General features: G+C 38.8%; 2 protein-coding genes across 2 annotated transcripts; both read right to left on the bottom strand.

The window, feature by feature from the left end:
• Positions 1 to 7405: 7405 nt before the first annotated feature.
• On the bottom strand, positions 7406 to 8353 carry LOC121439133 (putative olfactory receptor 5AK3). The gene has a single exon (XM_041639639.1). It carries the CDS (start codon positions 8351 to 8353, stop codon positions 7406 to 7408), a length of 948 nt encoding a protein of 315 aa, XP_041495573.1.
• Positions 8354 to 16284: 7931 nt separating this feature from the next.
• LOC121439134 (putative olfactory receptor 5AK3) lies at positions 16285 to 17220 on the bottom strand. Its single transcript, XM_041639640.1, has one exon. The coding sequence runs from the start codon at positions 17218 to 17220 to the stop codon at positions 16285 to 16287; it is 936 nt and encodes a 311-aa protein (XP_041495574.1).
• Positions 17221 to 17566: the final 346 nt, after the last annotated feature.

Below are 17566 nucleotides of genomic sequence, written 5' to 3'. Positions count from 1 at the left end.
CAAATTTTTTTCAAAACACATATAAATATTAAAAGTCCAGTATATATATATATAATTTCTATAAATTCATCTAATAGAAAGTTTTATGAAAGATATGAACAAGACAATTGTGAAGAAAGAAAATCTAAATGTTCAACAGGATTATGTAAAGATATACAGCATTAATCAGAGAGTTAAATGTTAAAACTTCATTAAGATGTAATTTTGTTCATCAATTTAAAGTGCTAAGTTTTGGTGAGAATTGTGGATACAGAGGAATAAATGTATTTTTTAATTAGAAAAGCAAATTAGCTGTTATGTTGAGGATATTTTGCAAACAGTCAACATAAACCTATGTTTCTACTAGCAAAATCTCTAGTCAAAGGTAAATATTATAAATAAATTAATGACCACATACAATGGTCATTCATACCCATGTACATTTATGTGCACACCCATAGTCTCACTTATTGGAGAGACGATTCAAGAAAAACCAGCAAGTGAATTGTTACGTTTGTGAATTTTCCCACGTAACCCTGAGTTAATCTAGTTTCAGCAAATCTCCTTTATTCAGCTGTCAGGGATGGCAGGCAGAGCTACGGGCAGCTCCATAGGTGCTAAGGTGAGTTTTGTATAAGGAAGTCTGTAGTGGTGGGCACAAAGCACTCCATGTTTGCTGCTACCGTGGGCTTCATTGGCTCTTTGAAATACCACGAGATAAACAGAGCAGGGTACATCGGAGAAAAAAATATAATCAGGGCTACTATTATCATTTTGACTTTAAGTAATATATAAGGTGACAGTTTTGTAGAGCTCAAGAAATAAGACATATGAACCCACACATATGCACAAGCAGGCACACACACACACACACACACACACACATACACACACTGAGCACAATGAAGGTATTTGCTAATCAAATGAATTCAGACTACCTGAGTCTTCTGAGCGAGTTAACCATATCCTTCCAAAGCTTCATTTAACGCCACCATTGTTCAGGTGTCCAGGCACAGATGGACTTGCTTTTGATTCTTACCCAGAGTTTCATAGTGACAGGAGACTTCGCTCTCTCGGGCTCAGTTTTGACTCCTGTAAGACGGGGTCATGGAATTTCTTAAGGTAACACGTGCAACCTAGTGATTAATGAAAGCAAATGTTTGAAAACAAGGATAGTGAGACGGTGGTAGAGTCATCTTCAGACTGATATATGGACTGTCAAATTAATACGAATATATAGACTTATGGAAAGGTGCCCACATCATATTGCACACCGAGAAAAGGGTCTTATAGTTTGATATGGACAGTGTGAAACATTCAAAATATATTTTATAGAATTTAACATCATTTCCATGATGGCACCAGGGAGGAAGTGGAACATTCTGGAACTTAAACTGAATCCTTTCATTTCCCTACCTGTTGCAACAATGCACAGATGTTGGAATCCTCACTGGTTTTGCTTTCTTTAAATTGCTTCCAGAATCTCCATGGTTGCTTCCTGAATCATCTCTGTGCTGCAGGCATAGGCTGATTGCCCATCATAAAGACCTCCCTGAATGTTTCCTACCCAATAGGGAATTCATAGTTGGGAATAAGGGATCAATATTTGTTCCCTTGAGAAAATGAAGTTACAGGAGCTGAGATGAAATTGGGTAAGCAATGTTAAGAAGTTATGTGTTGCTGACTAAATTCAAAATTTTTAGAGAGATCAGTTTTTTTCGTTATTTTTATTATGAACTATTAGCTTCTTTTTCTGTTATTGTGTTGCCTTATTACTTAACAGTTATTTGTTATTTCTTGCTACAAGTCAGGATGAACCTGTTTTTCAAACGTGGATATAAGGCCATAAACCAAGGACATTGAGCCTATAATTAGGGATCCTAGAGAAGCTAAATAAGGAGAACCCAAAGAAAAACATATAGGCATCCTCCTGAATATTAACCTTCAGCAGGTGATGAAAGGAGACAGAGACAGAGACCCACATTGGAGCACCGGACATAAACCTCAAGGTCCAAATCAGGAGCAGAAGGAGAGAGAGCATGAGCAAGGAACTCAGGACCGCAAGGGGTGCACCCACACACTGAGACAATGGGGATGTTCTACTGGGAACTCACCAAGGCCAGCTGGCCTGGGTCTGGAAAAGCCTGGGATAAAACCGGACTTGCTGAACATAGCGGACAATGAGGACTACTGAGAACTCAAGAACAATGGCAATGGGTTTCTGATCCTACTGCACGCACTGGCTTTGTGGGATCCTAGGCAGTTTGGATGCTCAACTTACTAGACCTGGATGGAGGTGGGGGTTCCTTGGACTTCCCACAGGACAGGGAACCCTGATTGCTTTTCGGGCTGAGGGGGGGGGACATAATTGGGAGAGGGGGAGGGAAATGGGAGGCGGTGGCGGGGAAGAGACAGAAATCTATAATAAATAAATAAATTTAAAAAAAAGAAAAAAAAACATGGATATAAGGAATTGTGCTTAGCTCTAGATATAAAGATTTGCTATTGAACTCATAAAAACATGGGGTTTTCTGGAAAATATGGAAAATTTGACAAAATTTAAGGGCATTAGAGATGCAGCTTTTTTGGAGAGATAGCATCACAATGGCCACAATTTTGCTTAAACAAAACCCACAATTGTTCTTCCTTTATTCACTAGGAATTTATTTCCCAAAGATATCCCTACGTAAAGAGAATGTTACACGTTACAGAAAATATTTCAACTTGAAATCTTTGGGATAAGAAACTGAAGTGCATTTGTTTATAGTGCTGTTATGAAATCCAAGTAAATTGGTCTTCAAGGAACAAACTAACTCTAATGAGCTGGTAGCTTTTATTTTACCTAGCAACTCTGGAAAATGGAGTTGTCAAACATGCTGGCTGTTTATCCTTCAGAAAATGTCTGCCACATTCCAACTCTCCCATGTCCTTTCAAATTAAGGGTAAAACAATAATGGTAAGAGTGTAATGTCAGCTACGTAAATAGGCGCGCTTTAACGTGGAAGCAAAGGCTTCCTGCCCTGAGAAATCCTACACTTAAAGGTGCTGGTCTTTGAGCATGGAGGGAGGGATCCCTCTCTCCTACTGTCTCACACTGAACTTGGTTCACTGCATGTGAAGTAGAGATTGTTTTATCCTGGTTCTAAGATTGGTCCTTCTTCCATGGCATCTCTCAACTTCTTGCCTCAGAAACATCTTTTAAGCTACAGAGGATGACTTATCAGAGGGAATATATATATATTAATAGTAACAATACCCAAAAACCTTCAGCCCCCTGGAGGGAGGTAGAATAAATATCACTATTTGTAACAAGACAAGCAATTTACTAATGCTTGTATTCTCCCTATCTAAGTTTCAGACTTCTTCCAGCTACTTCCTGTGGTTTTGGATGAAAACTTTCAAAAAATTCAATAAACTACCCTATTTGAAAGAATGGTTCACACCCACAGAATTCACCCCTCCCCTCTGTGGTGCCATTTTGACAACATCCAAGATTTCAGCGATCTCTATAACCACATATCATTTATACTAATTGGCTAAAAACCTTGAGGCCCCTCATAGATTTGATATATCAGACAACTCTTTTGAGTTTAATGTGGAAATCTCTGTTCTTCATTGACCTGGATCAGAAGGTTTTTTTTTTTCTTTGAGTGACAGATCCTCTCCTGAGAGAGAGAGAATCAGGAGATCAGAAGATATGAAGATACAAAGTTTGAGATCAGAAAGTATTACATAGCCACATCTCATGGGCAGCAAAGTTTAAGTAGTACAGCATCTTATTTATTATTTTCAGGGGTAAACAGGGCAATGCTAGTAGAAGCCTATCATACAAAGGGAGAAAGCCATCAGGAGGCTGGCTATGTCATACAAAGGGAACCCAAGGTATCCCATTATAACACAGGCTGACCATACTGTGGCCTTTGACCTGATAAATCTAGTCTCTTCAGAGGAAAGAATGACATTCATGGAACGAAAACCTTAACTCCTTTGAGGCTCTGACCTTAGACACAGACTGGGCCTTGCCAAGTCTGCCCCTGGGCAAAGACACACAGCTTGGGTTTTTTTTTTTTTTTTTTTTTTTTTTTTTTTTTTTTTTTTTTTTGTCCTTCCATCAGGGTCTCTGGGAAAGCCTTGGATTGGTATAACGCTAAACCGCAGCAATATAATGGCATTAAGAAGTAACATCATTTTGATATGATCATGATTAGGTCATATCATAAGTCACCTGAATGAGATTTATATCTATTTTTCACAAAACACATTGGTTCCCTTCTCCATTTTATGTTGTACCAGAATACAATGGCACCAAGAAGAGAAATAATTTTTGCAGGTGGCACAAAAACAGGGGAGAGAGAGAGAGAGAGAGAGAGAGAGAGAATATACCTTACAGCCTTACAGCTGGATCTTATGGAGGCATCTTCTCAATTGAGGTTCCCTCCTTTGAGATAACTCTAGTTTGTATGACAAGGTGATATGAGACCAGCCAGCACAGAAACTCACAATTGTCTGTAATTCCTGTTCTTAGGAATCCAGTGCCCTCTTCTGGCCTCTGCAGGCACCAGATACCCACATGGTACATAGATATGCGGAAGCAAAACACTCATGCCCATAAAAATAACAATAAGCAAAATTTACAAAATTTTGTTTATAGAGAAAGTTAACTAAATGGCTAGGATAGCATTGTACATGCAAATATGATTTTATCATAGTAAAAGGATAAAACAGCAAGGGGTCAACAAGTGGAGTGTTTAGTAAAAACACCAGAGGAAACCAGCTGTAGTAATTACATGCTTCTCGGGGAAAGTTCCTCTCTGTGGTAGGTCAGTGTGTGTGCAGTATTCTCAACCTAGGAAGCTCACCTCAGTCTCTGTGTCCAGAATTGCAATGCAGCCTCAAAACAGGTACAGATCACCAAGAGGGCCAGAAAACACTTTTAGTCTCTAGCCTGAACTAGCACAGTGTATTCCAAACTCCTCTAAAACGTCATTCTGTTGAACTCTACACGGGATGCTGGCTTACCGATGTCAGATTACTGATAGTGTGCCTGCCTTATCATTTGCTGAGAAGCAAGCGATTCTGTCTGTGCATTCTTTGTACAGTCCCTTGAAAACTTCAAAACTTCAAAATACCTGTAATGAATACCTAACAAACTTGTGTCAACAATTCTGTGCTAGGTATAAATGAATGTCTTTCCTCCTTTAACACAGACTCAATTTCGGTGTTAATGTGCAAACATATAGCAAGATGAATCCCATCTGGTGAGGTGTCAGAGAGTACCACAGGGTTTATGCTGAGCAATGCCATCCATAAGTCTTACCTCAGTCTTGGTCAGAATTGTACTGGGGCTTGATAATGTGTATCCAATAGGGAAATCAATAGGATTCCAAAGGATGCTAAGAGTATTTTTTTTTTTGAGTGAGGAAGAGAGCTCTCTCTCTCAGCAGAGACAATGAGTGCCGGGATGGCACTTCATACAGCGATGGTGTAATGACCTTACTGAAGTAACTGAAGCCATTCTCCCGGCCTACTACAAAGCAGGAGGTCTCTGTTTTGTCTGCTCTAAAGCTGTTCATCTGAACAAAAGTGATTTGTATGTCCTTTGTAAATGAATGATCAAGAATAAATTTTATGGCCATCTCTTTCTCACTTATCTCACTTGGCATAGAAATAAAAAGAGGTTGTGAATTTAAAGTTCATAGGGAAGATTAGTGTAGATTGAAAATAATGAAGTTGTTAGTGAAAAAATAAGGGATAAAGTGCCATGGAATGTAATAGTGATGGGAATGGGAGGAATAGCTTGAAAAGCAAAACAGTTTAAAAATTAATACATTTATTTCATATTCAGATTTTTGGAATAATTTGGATAGAATTTACAAAAGATTTCATTGTAAGAGATTTATGAAACTCAAAGTATAATATAATAACAAAATCCAATTTTATTATTTTATTTATATTTATTATATACAGATAAGGGTTTTCTTAGCCATTGAAGTATTTTTTATTGAAAATAGATTCTTCTCTCCTGCAATACATCCTGACCACAGTTTCGTTTTCTTATACTTCTTTTAGTTCTCCTCCTTCCCCTCCCAAAGTTATTTCCCTTTGTTTCCCTTCAGAAAAGAGCAGGGATCCAAGGGATAACAGCCAACCATACAAAACAAGACACAACAAGACAAGGCAAAAGCCCTCATATTGAGGCTGGACAGGCAACCCAATAGGAGGAAAGGAATCTAAAGCAAAATCAAAAGAGTCAGAGGCAAGCCTGTTTCTGCTGTTGGGGGCCCCACAAAAATGCCAAGCTAAGAGCCATAGACTAATATGCAGAGGATATGCTGCAGACCCACACAGACTCCCTGCTTGCTGCCTCGGTCTCTGTGAGACCACGTGAACCCTGCTTAAGTAATCCAGTGGGCCATGTTCTCTTGGTTTCCTCCATCCCCTCTGACTCATAAAGTCTTCCCTCATCCTTTTACACAGAGGATCCCTGATCTGCTACAGGAGGAACCCAATGGAGCCCTCCAATTTAGACTCTCTGGCTCCATTATGTGTAGCTGTGGGTCTTTGCACCTACTCCCATCTGCTGTCTGAGGAAGCCTCTTTGATGATGATGACCAAATGAGGCATCAATCTGTGAGTATAGAGATTCATCTTGAATCATTTCATTGATTATTTTTTTCACAGTAGTATTTGGTTTTACCCTAGTTCTACAGGCTATCCAGTCTCTAGTTCCTGGCCATACAGGCAATGTAGGGCAAGGACTCTCTCTCGTGGTGTAGGCCTCAAGTTTAAGGAGATACTGGTTGGCCATCCCACAAGTTCTGCACCTCAATTCCTCCAGCACATCTTGCAGGCAGGACAGACTGTAGGTGGAGGGTTTTGTGACTGGTTTGGTTCCAGGTTTCCCTTTCTATGGCCTCCAAAGTACCTTTTCGCACCAAACAGACTAGCGAAGGCTTCATGAAGGCGCCCGCTTGACCTCTCTGCATTTACCGAGCTGTGTGGATGTTGTCCTCTGCAGTGTGCCCTTTCTACACTCAGGTTTTGGAGAGCAACTCTCTGCTCTTGCATCAGCCTGGGTTGTTTGTGGATCTTGATCCCTTGACTGACAACTCGACCAAATGCAACCCTGGCCCACCACTGGAAGCATTTAAGTATTTAACGATATTTTAAAAAGTATTTCATAAACTTTTTGTACATTTGTTGATATTTATAATAATCTTCATAAAGTTCTCTCCATTGTAGTATGAAACAGAAATTTTAAACTACGAGTTTCAAACATAAGTTTCAGAAGAAGTTACTGAATATACTGTATAAGATCAAATGTGTTAATGGTAGCAATCATCATTCAAGAACCCACTGCTTTAAATTTCATAATTATTAAATACAGTTACATAATTATTCTCACTATTTGATATGGTGATTTTTTTTATTGTTGTGTATCAAATCTAAAGAACTTTTTCCTTGTCAGTTTTATAGCATCTTTGACCTCCTTGTTTCTCAAGCTATAGATCAGAGGGTTCAACATGGGAATCACAATGCCATAAAACACAGAGGCCACCTTCATATTCTCCTCAGCCTTGTCAGAATGAGGCTGTAAGTACATGTAAGCAAGGGTTCCGTAGAAAATGGTGACTGCTGTCAGATGGGAGGCACACGTGGAGAAGGTTTTCTTCCTTCCTGCTGTGGAGGACATCTTTAGGATGGCGAACATGATGTATATGTAGGAGAGGATAACGACCAGCACAGTGAATGTCAGGTTAAACCCAACAAAGACAACAAGAAGCCTGATGTTGGTATCAATGTTGGAGCATGACAGGCTGATAATTGGAGGAACATCACAAAAAAAGTGATTGATGCGATTTGATTTGCAGTATGACAATGAAAATGTAAATCCCGTGTGTACCGAGGAGTTTATTGACCCGACGAGGTAGGAACCAGCTACCATCTGGATGCAGACTTTTTGGGACATAATTATGGGATAGTGAAGTGGTTTGCAGATAGCGACATAGCGGTCCACCGCCATAGCTGCCAGGAGGTAGCAGTCAGAAGTGGCAAAGATGGCATAGATCAGCAATTGCACAACACACCCTCCAAATGATATGGATCCGTCTTCTACTACAAAATTTTGCAGCATCTTGGGAGTGATGGCAGATGTGTAGCAGATATCAACAAAAGCCAGATGTTGTAAGAAAAAGTACATGGGGGTCTGAAGTCTGGAGTCGGTGTTGATGAGGAGGATCATCCCAGTGTTTCCCACCATGGATGTCACGTAGATCAAAAGAAACACCATAAAGAGGACACACTGAGTATCACGCTGGACCCCAAATCCCAGAAGATAGAAACCCTTGACTTCAGTCTCATTTTCTTGTGTCATTGCCACTAAAAAACTAGAGAAGAATGAGAGGAGAGGACAAAAGAGAAAATTTCAGTGATTTCCTTATATTAACAGTTTGTTCTGCTTTGATTCATTTTATTTGAGTTGACTCTTCATGAAAAACACTCCTAATACCTATCAGTTTCTAAGTAATTTTTCCATATCAATTCTTAAAAGCCACATTATAAATCAGTGCATTTGATCCATGATTCATTTTAAAGTGGAGAATACTTCTCAGAAAAAGCCAAGTTATCCCAATTTGCAGATGTGTTCTATACTGAAAAGACCATACAGACTCTACTAGAGAACCCTTAGATTTAGTAAACACTTTCAGTAAAGTTGTGGGATACAAAATCAATGTACAAATATTAGTAATTTTTTATGTACTCAAACAATGAACTTACTTAAAAATAACTTAGGAGAGATTCACAATAGATTAAAATGCATCCTGAAATAAGCCCAATCATGGAAATGAAATACCTCTAAAATGAAAACTAAGACAGTATAGGAAGAAATTGAAGAAGATGCTAAATAGAAATAGAAATAGGAAGACCATTCACTTTCCTGGATCATTAGAATTAATTTGCGAAAAGTCTGTTACCAAAAGCTATCTACAGACTCAATGCAATTTCCATCAAAAAATATTAGTTACAGACTCTTTTGTCTGCTCTTGGGCCTCTTTTCCTCCTACTGGTTGCCTTGTCCAGCCTTGCTATGAGGGTTTGTGCTTAATTTTATTGTATTTTCTTTTTTTTGCTGTGTTTGGTTGATATCTCTGGTAGGCCTGTTTATTTCTGAAGGAAAATGGAGGAGCAATCTAGGAGAGAGAGGAGGTGTTGGGGAACTGAGAGGAGGGAAGGGAGGGGAGGCTTCGGTCAGGATGTGTTGTATGACAGAAGACTAAAGAAAAAGAGAAGGTTCAAACTATGAATAAAAGGAACTTTCTTAGTTTGATGAAGAACATCTATAAATATGAATGCCTCCTTAGATAAACATGTCATCATCACTGCTATTCCTTATGCTTACAAAAATATTCTTTAGTAGGATGAAGATGGAAGAGGAATAAAAATCATACATGTTAGAGAGAAAGAAATACACCTGTCTGCATTTGCAGGTGACATGAATAATACAGAAGGTCCCAAGGAATCTACAGTCATCTTGTAGCGCTCACTTGTAGTTCACTTCATCAAAGCTGTAGAATGCAAGATGACTATCGAGAAATCAGCCGTGTATATTAAAAATGAAAGGCAGGAGCCGAAATCAAAGTCTCATTTATCATCACTAAGTGGAATACTTAAGTATAATTCTAATCATATCTGCACAGGATTAGTGTGATAAAACTCAGAAAACTTTGATGAATGAAATCAAAGATCTACACAGGTAGACACAAACTACATGAGTTTAAAATCTTAGCATAACATGATGTTAATTTGCCTGAAATTGACACACAATAGTGTATAATTAACAATCTGTAAGGTTTTTCTCTAGATATAGACTAGTCTATTTTATAATTTAAGTGGAAGGAAAAAGTTGTTTGACTATTTAAGCAAGACTTCTCAAGGAGTAAATTGAAACAAGCCAGTACCCTGTTGTCAGGATTTATCTTGACACTGTATGATTAAACACTGTGATGTTGTTGGATGGAGGGGGGGGTCACACAGATGAAGAGCAGAGGGAGCCCAGAAAACAATAGGCACAGGTCTAACCCTCTGAATTTTATAAAAATGTAAAAGTCTTTCAGTAGGATGCTAGAATGCTACTATTTAAGGATAAAAATGAACTCAATATAAATTTTACATCTTAAATCAAAATTAACTCAAAATATATCATATATTTAAAGCTAACATAAAAGTCATGACTTTTTAATAAAATAACAAGACAAAATTTAAAGTCATAGAGCCGAGTGGAGCTCTCTTAAGCATTATATTCAAAGGTTTCATCATGCTATATAAGATGTAACAACTGAGAAAAATTAACTAGTGTAGGCTAATAGCTTTAGAAATAAAGAAATCAAACCTTATGAAAATTTAAACTTATTTTTGCTTAAAGAATGGATAAGAGTATGAAAAGGCATGGTGCATGGGAGAAAATATGTTCATAACACATATCTGAAAAAGAGATCATACCAAAGGCACACAAGGAACCCTCAAAAAACATTAAAGGCAAATAATATCCATTGGTTTGGAACGTGATTGGTGGATTCGTTCTCATGTTCATTTATATAGTTTCCCAGACAACACTGAGATACCAACCCCTCAGCATTTCATTATCTCACCGGTGATGGAGAGCCAGCCCCCTTCTGGTCTTGCAAACCAGGCTAGACTCTGCTGCAGCTTCTTTGCTTTGCCAGTTTCTGCACACACTGCGGAGATGTGTAACTGCTGGTGAGCAAGAGGTTGCTTTGCTTTACTTACCCCGGAGAGTCTCCGATTCACTGCCTGCAGCTGGAGCAGGCTGATTGCCCCTCAACGCTCTCGTGTGTTTTCTCCTTCTCAGGGAGTACATTGCTGGGGCCTAAGGGATCAGTATTGACTCTCTTGAGAATCTGAGTTTTCAGTGCCTGAGATGTCATTGCATAAATAACATCCTCTAGTGATTTGGGGCTCTGAAGTGAATTTAAATTTTCTAGAGATGATAATAGCTTTAATAGTATTTAATCCTTGCTTTTTGAAACAAAATTGAAGGATTTTTTTATTCGCTCTTATACATTACATCTTGACTGCAGTTTTCCCTCCCTCAGTTTCTCCAAGTACCTCCCCCAACTCCCTTCTCCCCCAGATCCACTTCTCCTTCATTTCCCTTTCAAAATAGGGCAGGCCTTCCAGGGATATCAACTGAACATGGCTTAACAATTACAGTAAGACTAGACATCACCCCTCATATCATGGTTAGATGAAGCAACCCAGCAGGAGAAAGGGCCCCAAGTGCAGGCAAAAGAGTCAGAGACGCCCACCCCTCCACCCACTGTAAACACAAGAACACCAAGCTAACAACCATAATATATATGCAGAGGTCCTAGCTCAGGCCCATAAAGGGTCCATGTTTTTTGCTTCAGTCTCTGTGAGCTCCTATGAGCCCTGCTTAGTTGATTCTGTGGGCTTTGTTCTTGTATCCTTGACTGCTCTGGGTTCTACAACCCACAATCCCCCTCTTCTGCAAGGTTCCTCTGTCTTTGCCTAGTGTTTGGCTGTGGGTCTCTGTATCTGCTGGAGGAAGCCTCTCTGATGACAGGCTACCCACCGTTCTATGAGTATAGCAGAATATCATTAGGAATCATTTCATTGACTTTTTTCTCTTTTTTTCCCAGTCACAAAACCTTCGATGTATTATCTGTCCTGCCTGCAAGATGCAAGATGTGCTGCGGTAATGGTAGTGCAGAACTTGTGGGAGTGACCAGTCCAGCTTGAGGCCTGCGCTTGGAGAGGGAGCCCAAACCTGACACTGTCTGGATGGCCAGAAACTAGAGGTAGGACAGCTCAAAGCTGAAGTTTTGTAAGGAAAAGCTTTTAGCATAGATTTAAATATGAACAATAAGGGAAAGAATGAGAGCAAGAAATTGTTCTTCAACACCGATGATCTTTTTTCTTTGTTATGAACACTTTTGCACATCTTTTCCCATGCCAAAGAGCTCATGTTCAGTTATGTATAAAAATCAATGTCAATATAATCAGTAAATAAAAGATAGTCTTTTGTAAAACAGAAAATCTGAGTGTACCTGAAATCTAAAGGCATATGATATTCATATTCAGTTTGACAAACAGATAGAGTGTTACATTAATTCTATAGTACAACATTTGTCACTGTCCATTTTATACTTGATTTTTTTTCTCGCTTTTCTAATGAAATCAAATATAAAAAGCATTTCAATGCAGAGTAATTTATTCTACTTGTACTTTATTAAATTAGAATATTTCATTTCACTTTCTGGGGAATGAGACTGTGAGTTTCATTTACCTCAAACTTTTAAACCTTTGACTTAATGGATATAGAAAATTCTTGCCTGAGTGAGTTTGTGGTTCTTTGGTTCGTTGGTAATGGAATGAAGAGAAAAAGGCTGCTGAATCGGCGTTCAGCAGTCCTCACTGATGGCAACAATCCCAACTTGGAATTTAATTGCTCATAGAAGACCAAACATTGACTTGAATGCAAGGATTTATTTTTCTTTCAAAACAAATGTTTGAGAGTCAAGATGTTTATGCTTCCCCTAATATTTCTTACGTGCTGGTTACCTCACAATCCAATGCATATGTTGTAGCTCTGAACTTTACCTTACCCATCGTGGTTTGATAATAACGGACAAAGAGACTAGAGTGATAGCCACACCTGCGAGCTGGCCCAAGAGACAGAAACTTCCCTTATCACTTGGTGGTCTTGCACTTAGTGCTATTGGTTAGGGCTGCATAAGACAGCAGCAAAGTCTCCGTCTCGTCTCATCAGCACTTGCTTTTAGAATACTTGCTGCGGATAGTTTTGTTTATCCCTCTACGCATTAATATCTTGTGGAACCTCCCCTCTAGCATCATGAGTTTCTGTCTCTTAAGATATGGAGGAGAAATCATCACAGTTATGATATATGTGTGGAGATATTAACATCTACAAACTGCCATCCAATGGAAGAGGAGAGTTGATTAAAAATCTTGTCCACATGAGACTCAATGTAGACTTGATAGCTTTCCAGAATCCCTTGTAGAATTCATCATGACCCAAGTGAGCATTTTTTCCTTTTGTATCTTTTTGCTTACTTTATTGGCTAGCTAGGAAAATCACTTTTAAAAGATTGATAAAGCTACACTTTATGAAGAAATAGTTTCCACAGAAGCCATTTTCCTTTGTACATCACCCAAAAGGTAGTGGCTTCCATGGTCACATTTTAAAAAACTTTTTTATTAATTCTTTGGGAATCATGCATCCCAATCCCACTCATCTCCCCATCCCTCCATATCTGCCACCTGCCTTTATAGCCTCCACAAAGAAAACAAAAAATAAAAATGATAAAAAGAAACACACACAAAAAAATCTTGCCGTGGAAGCTTTGGTGTGTTATGGTGTGTTGCCCAGTCTGCCCTTTGCCCAAACAGCTTTACTTGCAACGAGTCATTGACCTGGTTCCAGGCCTCTGGCTTCTTCTGCTAAGCTCTCAGTACTGGATCGTCATCCGGACCCCTCTCGGATATCCTGTTACTTCCCTGTGTCGTGGAGATCTTGCACCTTTGGTTCTGAAGGACTCGGCATTTCACATGCTCCAGCAGTTCTTAGATGGGGTAGATGTTAGGGTGGACCAACTCAAAGCACTGAATCTGGGCCTGGGTGGTTGCTAGGTTGGTTAGCATACCAGCTTTCCTATACCCACACCACCTGCGCCGTCTCTTGCAGCTTTGTCCAAGTGAGGGGCGGAACCAGTTCTACCGCCTATGTTAGCTAGCGAGGAACAGGACAGGCTCTCTGGCTCTCAAGTCATCGGGGCACCCACACCAAGTTCATTTGGGGTGCTCCAAAATTACTCTTACATAATAGTTCACTGGAATATATCAGAGAACCTTAGTGTTATGGATCAAATGTTTATGTCTTATTACTTATGTTAGTACTCGTTCTGAAAACCCCAAAACAGAATGTGCCAGTATTAGAAAGTGAAGTTGTTGGGTATCCACAAGGTCATAAGACTGGGGCCCTAATGAATGAGAATTGGATCTCCATGTTCCATAAGAAAGCTCTATTCCCCTCTTTTCTCTCCCTCAGCTGTTTGAAGTTGACATTGGAAGATGTCAGTCTGAAAGTCAAAAGTGAATTCTTCCCAGAGCCTGATCAGGTTGATGCCCTAACTCCACACTATTCCTCTCCAGATCTGTGAGGAATATATTTCTGTTGCTTAGTAACAAATGAGGCTATAGTAACTCGTTATAGCAGCCCAGACTTCCCAAGACCGAAATTTTTACACAGAGAGAAGGACATCTGTTTCGAGTGTTTAGAAATAGGAAAGCAGTTCTGGGTGTAGGTCGTGAGTAGAGGCAGGAGGAATTTCAAGGTGCTGCAGAAAAAGTTAAATGATTCATACCAGAACTGATGGGGGGATGGAGAAATTTTTGTTTATTCTTGGAGTGTAATTAAGAAACCATGTATACTATATTGGTAGAAACATGATGGATATAGTGTTCATGAGGAAATCTCTCAAAGCAAGTTTGAAAGGCAGTGCCACCCCTACGTATTCAGGAGCAGTGTATGGGGTCAAAGGAGATTATTCCCCAACTTTAAAATATCAGAACTCACCTCCAAGAACTCAAAGCCCTGAATCTGGGCCTGGGTGGTTGCATGTACAAGTGCCTGCCAAAGGACAACATTAGATATTCTTCCTTGTTTTTGATACAGGGTCTCTCCTTGATCTGCACATGGCTGAAGAACTTAGGTTGGCTGGCATAAAGTCCCAGAGAGTCACTCTCTTGGCCTCCCTGCTTCAGCGACTAGAAATGCCTTCCACTCTGCCCGGTTTTCTCATATGAGCGCTGGGATTAAAAATCAAGTTCTTTTGCTTGCAACACATGCACTTTATTGCATGGCCACTCAAGCTGAATGAAGACTTGAGGATCTACAGTAGTCGTCAGGAACTACTGAGTTTGCACCTCATAAACCATGATTTGCCATCAAGAGTTTGTTGTAGCAGGGGTGTAGGTACTATACATTCTCTCTCAACGGCCATAGTTAATTCATTTGTGCTCATGCTTTTTTTTATTCATTTAAAAGAAGCTATATAAGAAGACTTATATAGAAGAAGACTCAACAGGTTGGACTACTGGCTGCTCTTCCAGAGGCCCTTGACTTTATTCTGAGCACTGGCATGACAGTTCACAACCATCAACAACCCCAGTGCCAGGGCGTCTGAAGCTCTCTTCTGGTACCAAACATGCAAATAATGCACAGACATACATTCATTAAAAATACTCATACGCATAAAAATTTAAAAACTCTATTAATAAACAACTAGTAAATTTCTGAAATTTAATAAGCATGGAGGGTATAATAATGAATATCTTGTTTTAACAGAGATCAAGTGGCTAGTTTTTGTATATGCATCTGCAGTAGGCATATCATACAGTCTATTCAAGGTGTACCCTGAGAAACAGTTTACTTGGAGTGACAGTCTACTGTTCTCCAATGGATCTTTCCTAGATTCCTTCAGATTGTTGATATGAGGTACAATATGGTAATACAGCTTTCCTGCTAACTAGCTCTTTGACTTAAAGTGTTTCTTGGTTCCACTGGAATTCCTATTCCTATTGAGTTTCTGAGAAAAAAAAAGAGATTCATATGCATTTTTAAAATGGATATTTATCGGAAAGTTTTTAGATTAATTCACTTAAAATTATCTCTGTTGGAGACAGAAATAGAATATGCTCCCAGTAGCTCCCTTTCCTAGAGGTGTAGATAATTATATTAAGAGGATTACTTATGACATAAATAAGTACTTTCAAGTACCAGGGAAGGTAGCAATTGTGTAAATATTGAGTAGAGATGACAGCTTGGGTAAAAAGGATGTTTTTAAATAGGAAAATTTATTTAACATCCTTGTTATTTGCAATAATTTGAGCAGAATTAGCAATGGACCCCATTATAGATAACTTAGACAACTGTTTAAGTGATTATAATGACTTAATTTTGATAATGACAGCGAAAGTAGGGATTTTTAAGTAGTTAAAATATGCTGGAAATAACACTTTTTCAGATGTCCATTTACTTCTTAATATTTGAATGATATCCACAAATGTTTCGTCAGGAGCTGAGATGCTTTCCAAAGCTGCTCTAGGCAAGAAAGATATTCTGTATATGATTTCAAAGATCAGGATTATGAATGAAACAAGCTAAGTGATGGTTTGTAGATAATCTAGAGGAATCTCAACTACAACAACAATCGTCTACTGTATGATATGATATACTAAGTTTTAATAACTTAAATTCAATCTAAAGAACCTTTTCCCTGTGGCTTTTATAGCGTCTTTGACCTCCTTGTTTCTCAAGCTGTAGATCAGAGGGTTCAACATGGGAATCACAATGCCATAAAACACAGAGGCCACCTTCATATTCTCCTCAGCCTTGTCAGAATGAGGCTGTAAGTACATGTAAGCAAGGGTTCCGTAGAAAATGGTGACTGCTGTCAGATGGGAGGCACACGTGGAGAAGGTTTTCTTCCTTCCTGCTGTGGAGGACATCTTTAGGATGGCGAACATGATGTATATGTAGGAGAGGATAACGACCAGCACAGTGAATGTCAAGTTAAATCCAACAAAAATTAAAATTAGCATGAAGTTAGTGTCCTTGCTGTAGCATGAAAGAGTGACAATTGGGGGAATATCACAGAAAAAGTGATTGATTTTTAAATTACAGAAGGACAGCGAAAATGTAAATCCTGTGTGCACTGAGGAGTTTATTGTTCCCATGAGATAAGAACCAGCTACCAGCTGGATGCACACTTGTCGAGACATGATTATGGGGTAGCGAAGGGGCTTACAGATCGCCACATAACGGTCCACTGCCATAACAGCGAGGAGGTAACAGTCACTGGTTGCAAATATTGCATAAATAAATAATTGTATTAAACATTCCTCAAAAGTTATTGATTTATCTTCTGCTATGAAATTCTGTAGCATCTTTGGCGTGATGGCAGATGTGTAGCAGATATCAACAAAAGCCAGATGTTGTAAGAAGAAATACATGGGGGTTTGAAGTCTGGAGTCTGTGTTGATGAGGAGGATCATCCCAGTGTTACCCAACATGGATGTCACATAGATGACAAGAAACACAATGAAGAGAACATCACATTGGACCCCAAATCCTAGAAGATAGAAGTCAATGACTTTGGTGTCATTTCCTTGGGTCATGGCTATCAAGAGTCTGTAGGTGATAAAAAAAGGAGTTGAATAATAAAGAAAATCTTTTATTAGATTAAGAAAGGTCTTTATTTTTCACTCCATTCTATACTTTGATATCCATAATAAAGACTCAAAAATGGGTTTGTTGCTTTGCATGTGTATGTTAGTAATGTATTTATTTATAGGTAATGAATAATTTATGGAAAAATCAACTTTGAACATACAATTCTAAGAAATGCAAAAATCTCATACTTTTCCATTGTATTATACATGTATCTATATTTGCATATGGCAATATGCAAACATAATTTTGTCCTTCTCAAAAGGCTATATAATTTTTACACATTTATCATTT

The sequence above is a fragment of the Microtus oregoni genome, unplaced genomic scaffold (genome assembly GCF_018167655.1).
Source record: "Microtus oregoni isolate MIOR12 unplaced genomic scaffold, Mior012 000060F_004, whole genome shotgun sequence".
In the NCBI taxonomy this organism is placed as follows: Eukaryota; Metazoa; Chordata; class Mammalia; order Rodentia; family Cricetidae; genus Microtus; species Microtus oregoni.
The sequence above is the reverse complement of the archived record's forward strand: the minus strand, read 5'-3'. Positions and strand labels throughout refer to the sequence as shown.

Bases quoted from the DNA above. Each gene is read 5' to 3' on its own strand.
- LOC121439133 (XM_041639639.1), bottom strand. From the start codon at position 8,353: ATGACACAAGAAAATGAGACTGAAGTCAAGGGTTTCTATCTTCTGGGA.
- LOC121439134 (XM_041639640.1), bottom strand. From the start codon at position 17,220: ATGACCCAAGGAAATGACACCAAAGTCATTGACTTCTATCTTCTAGGA.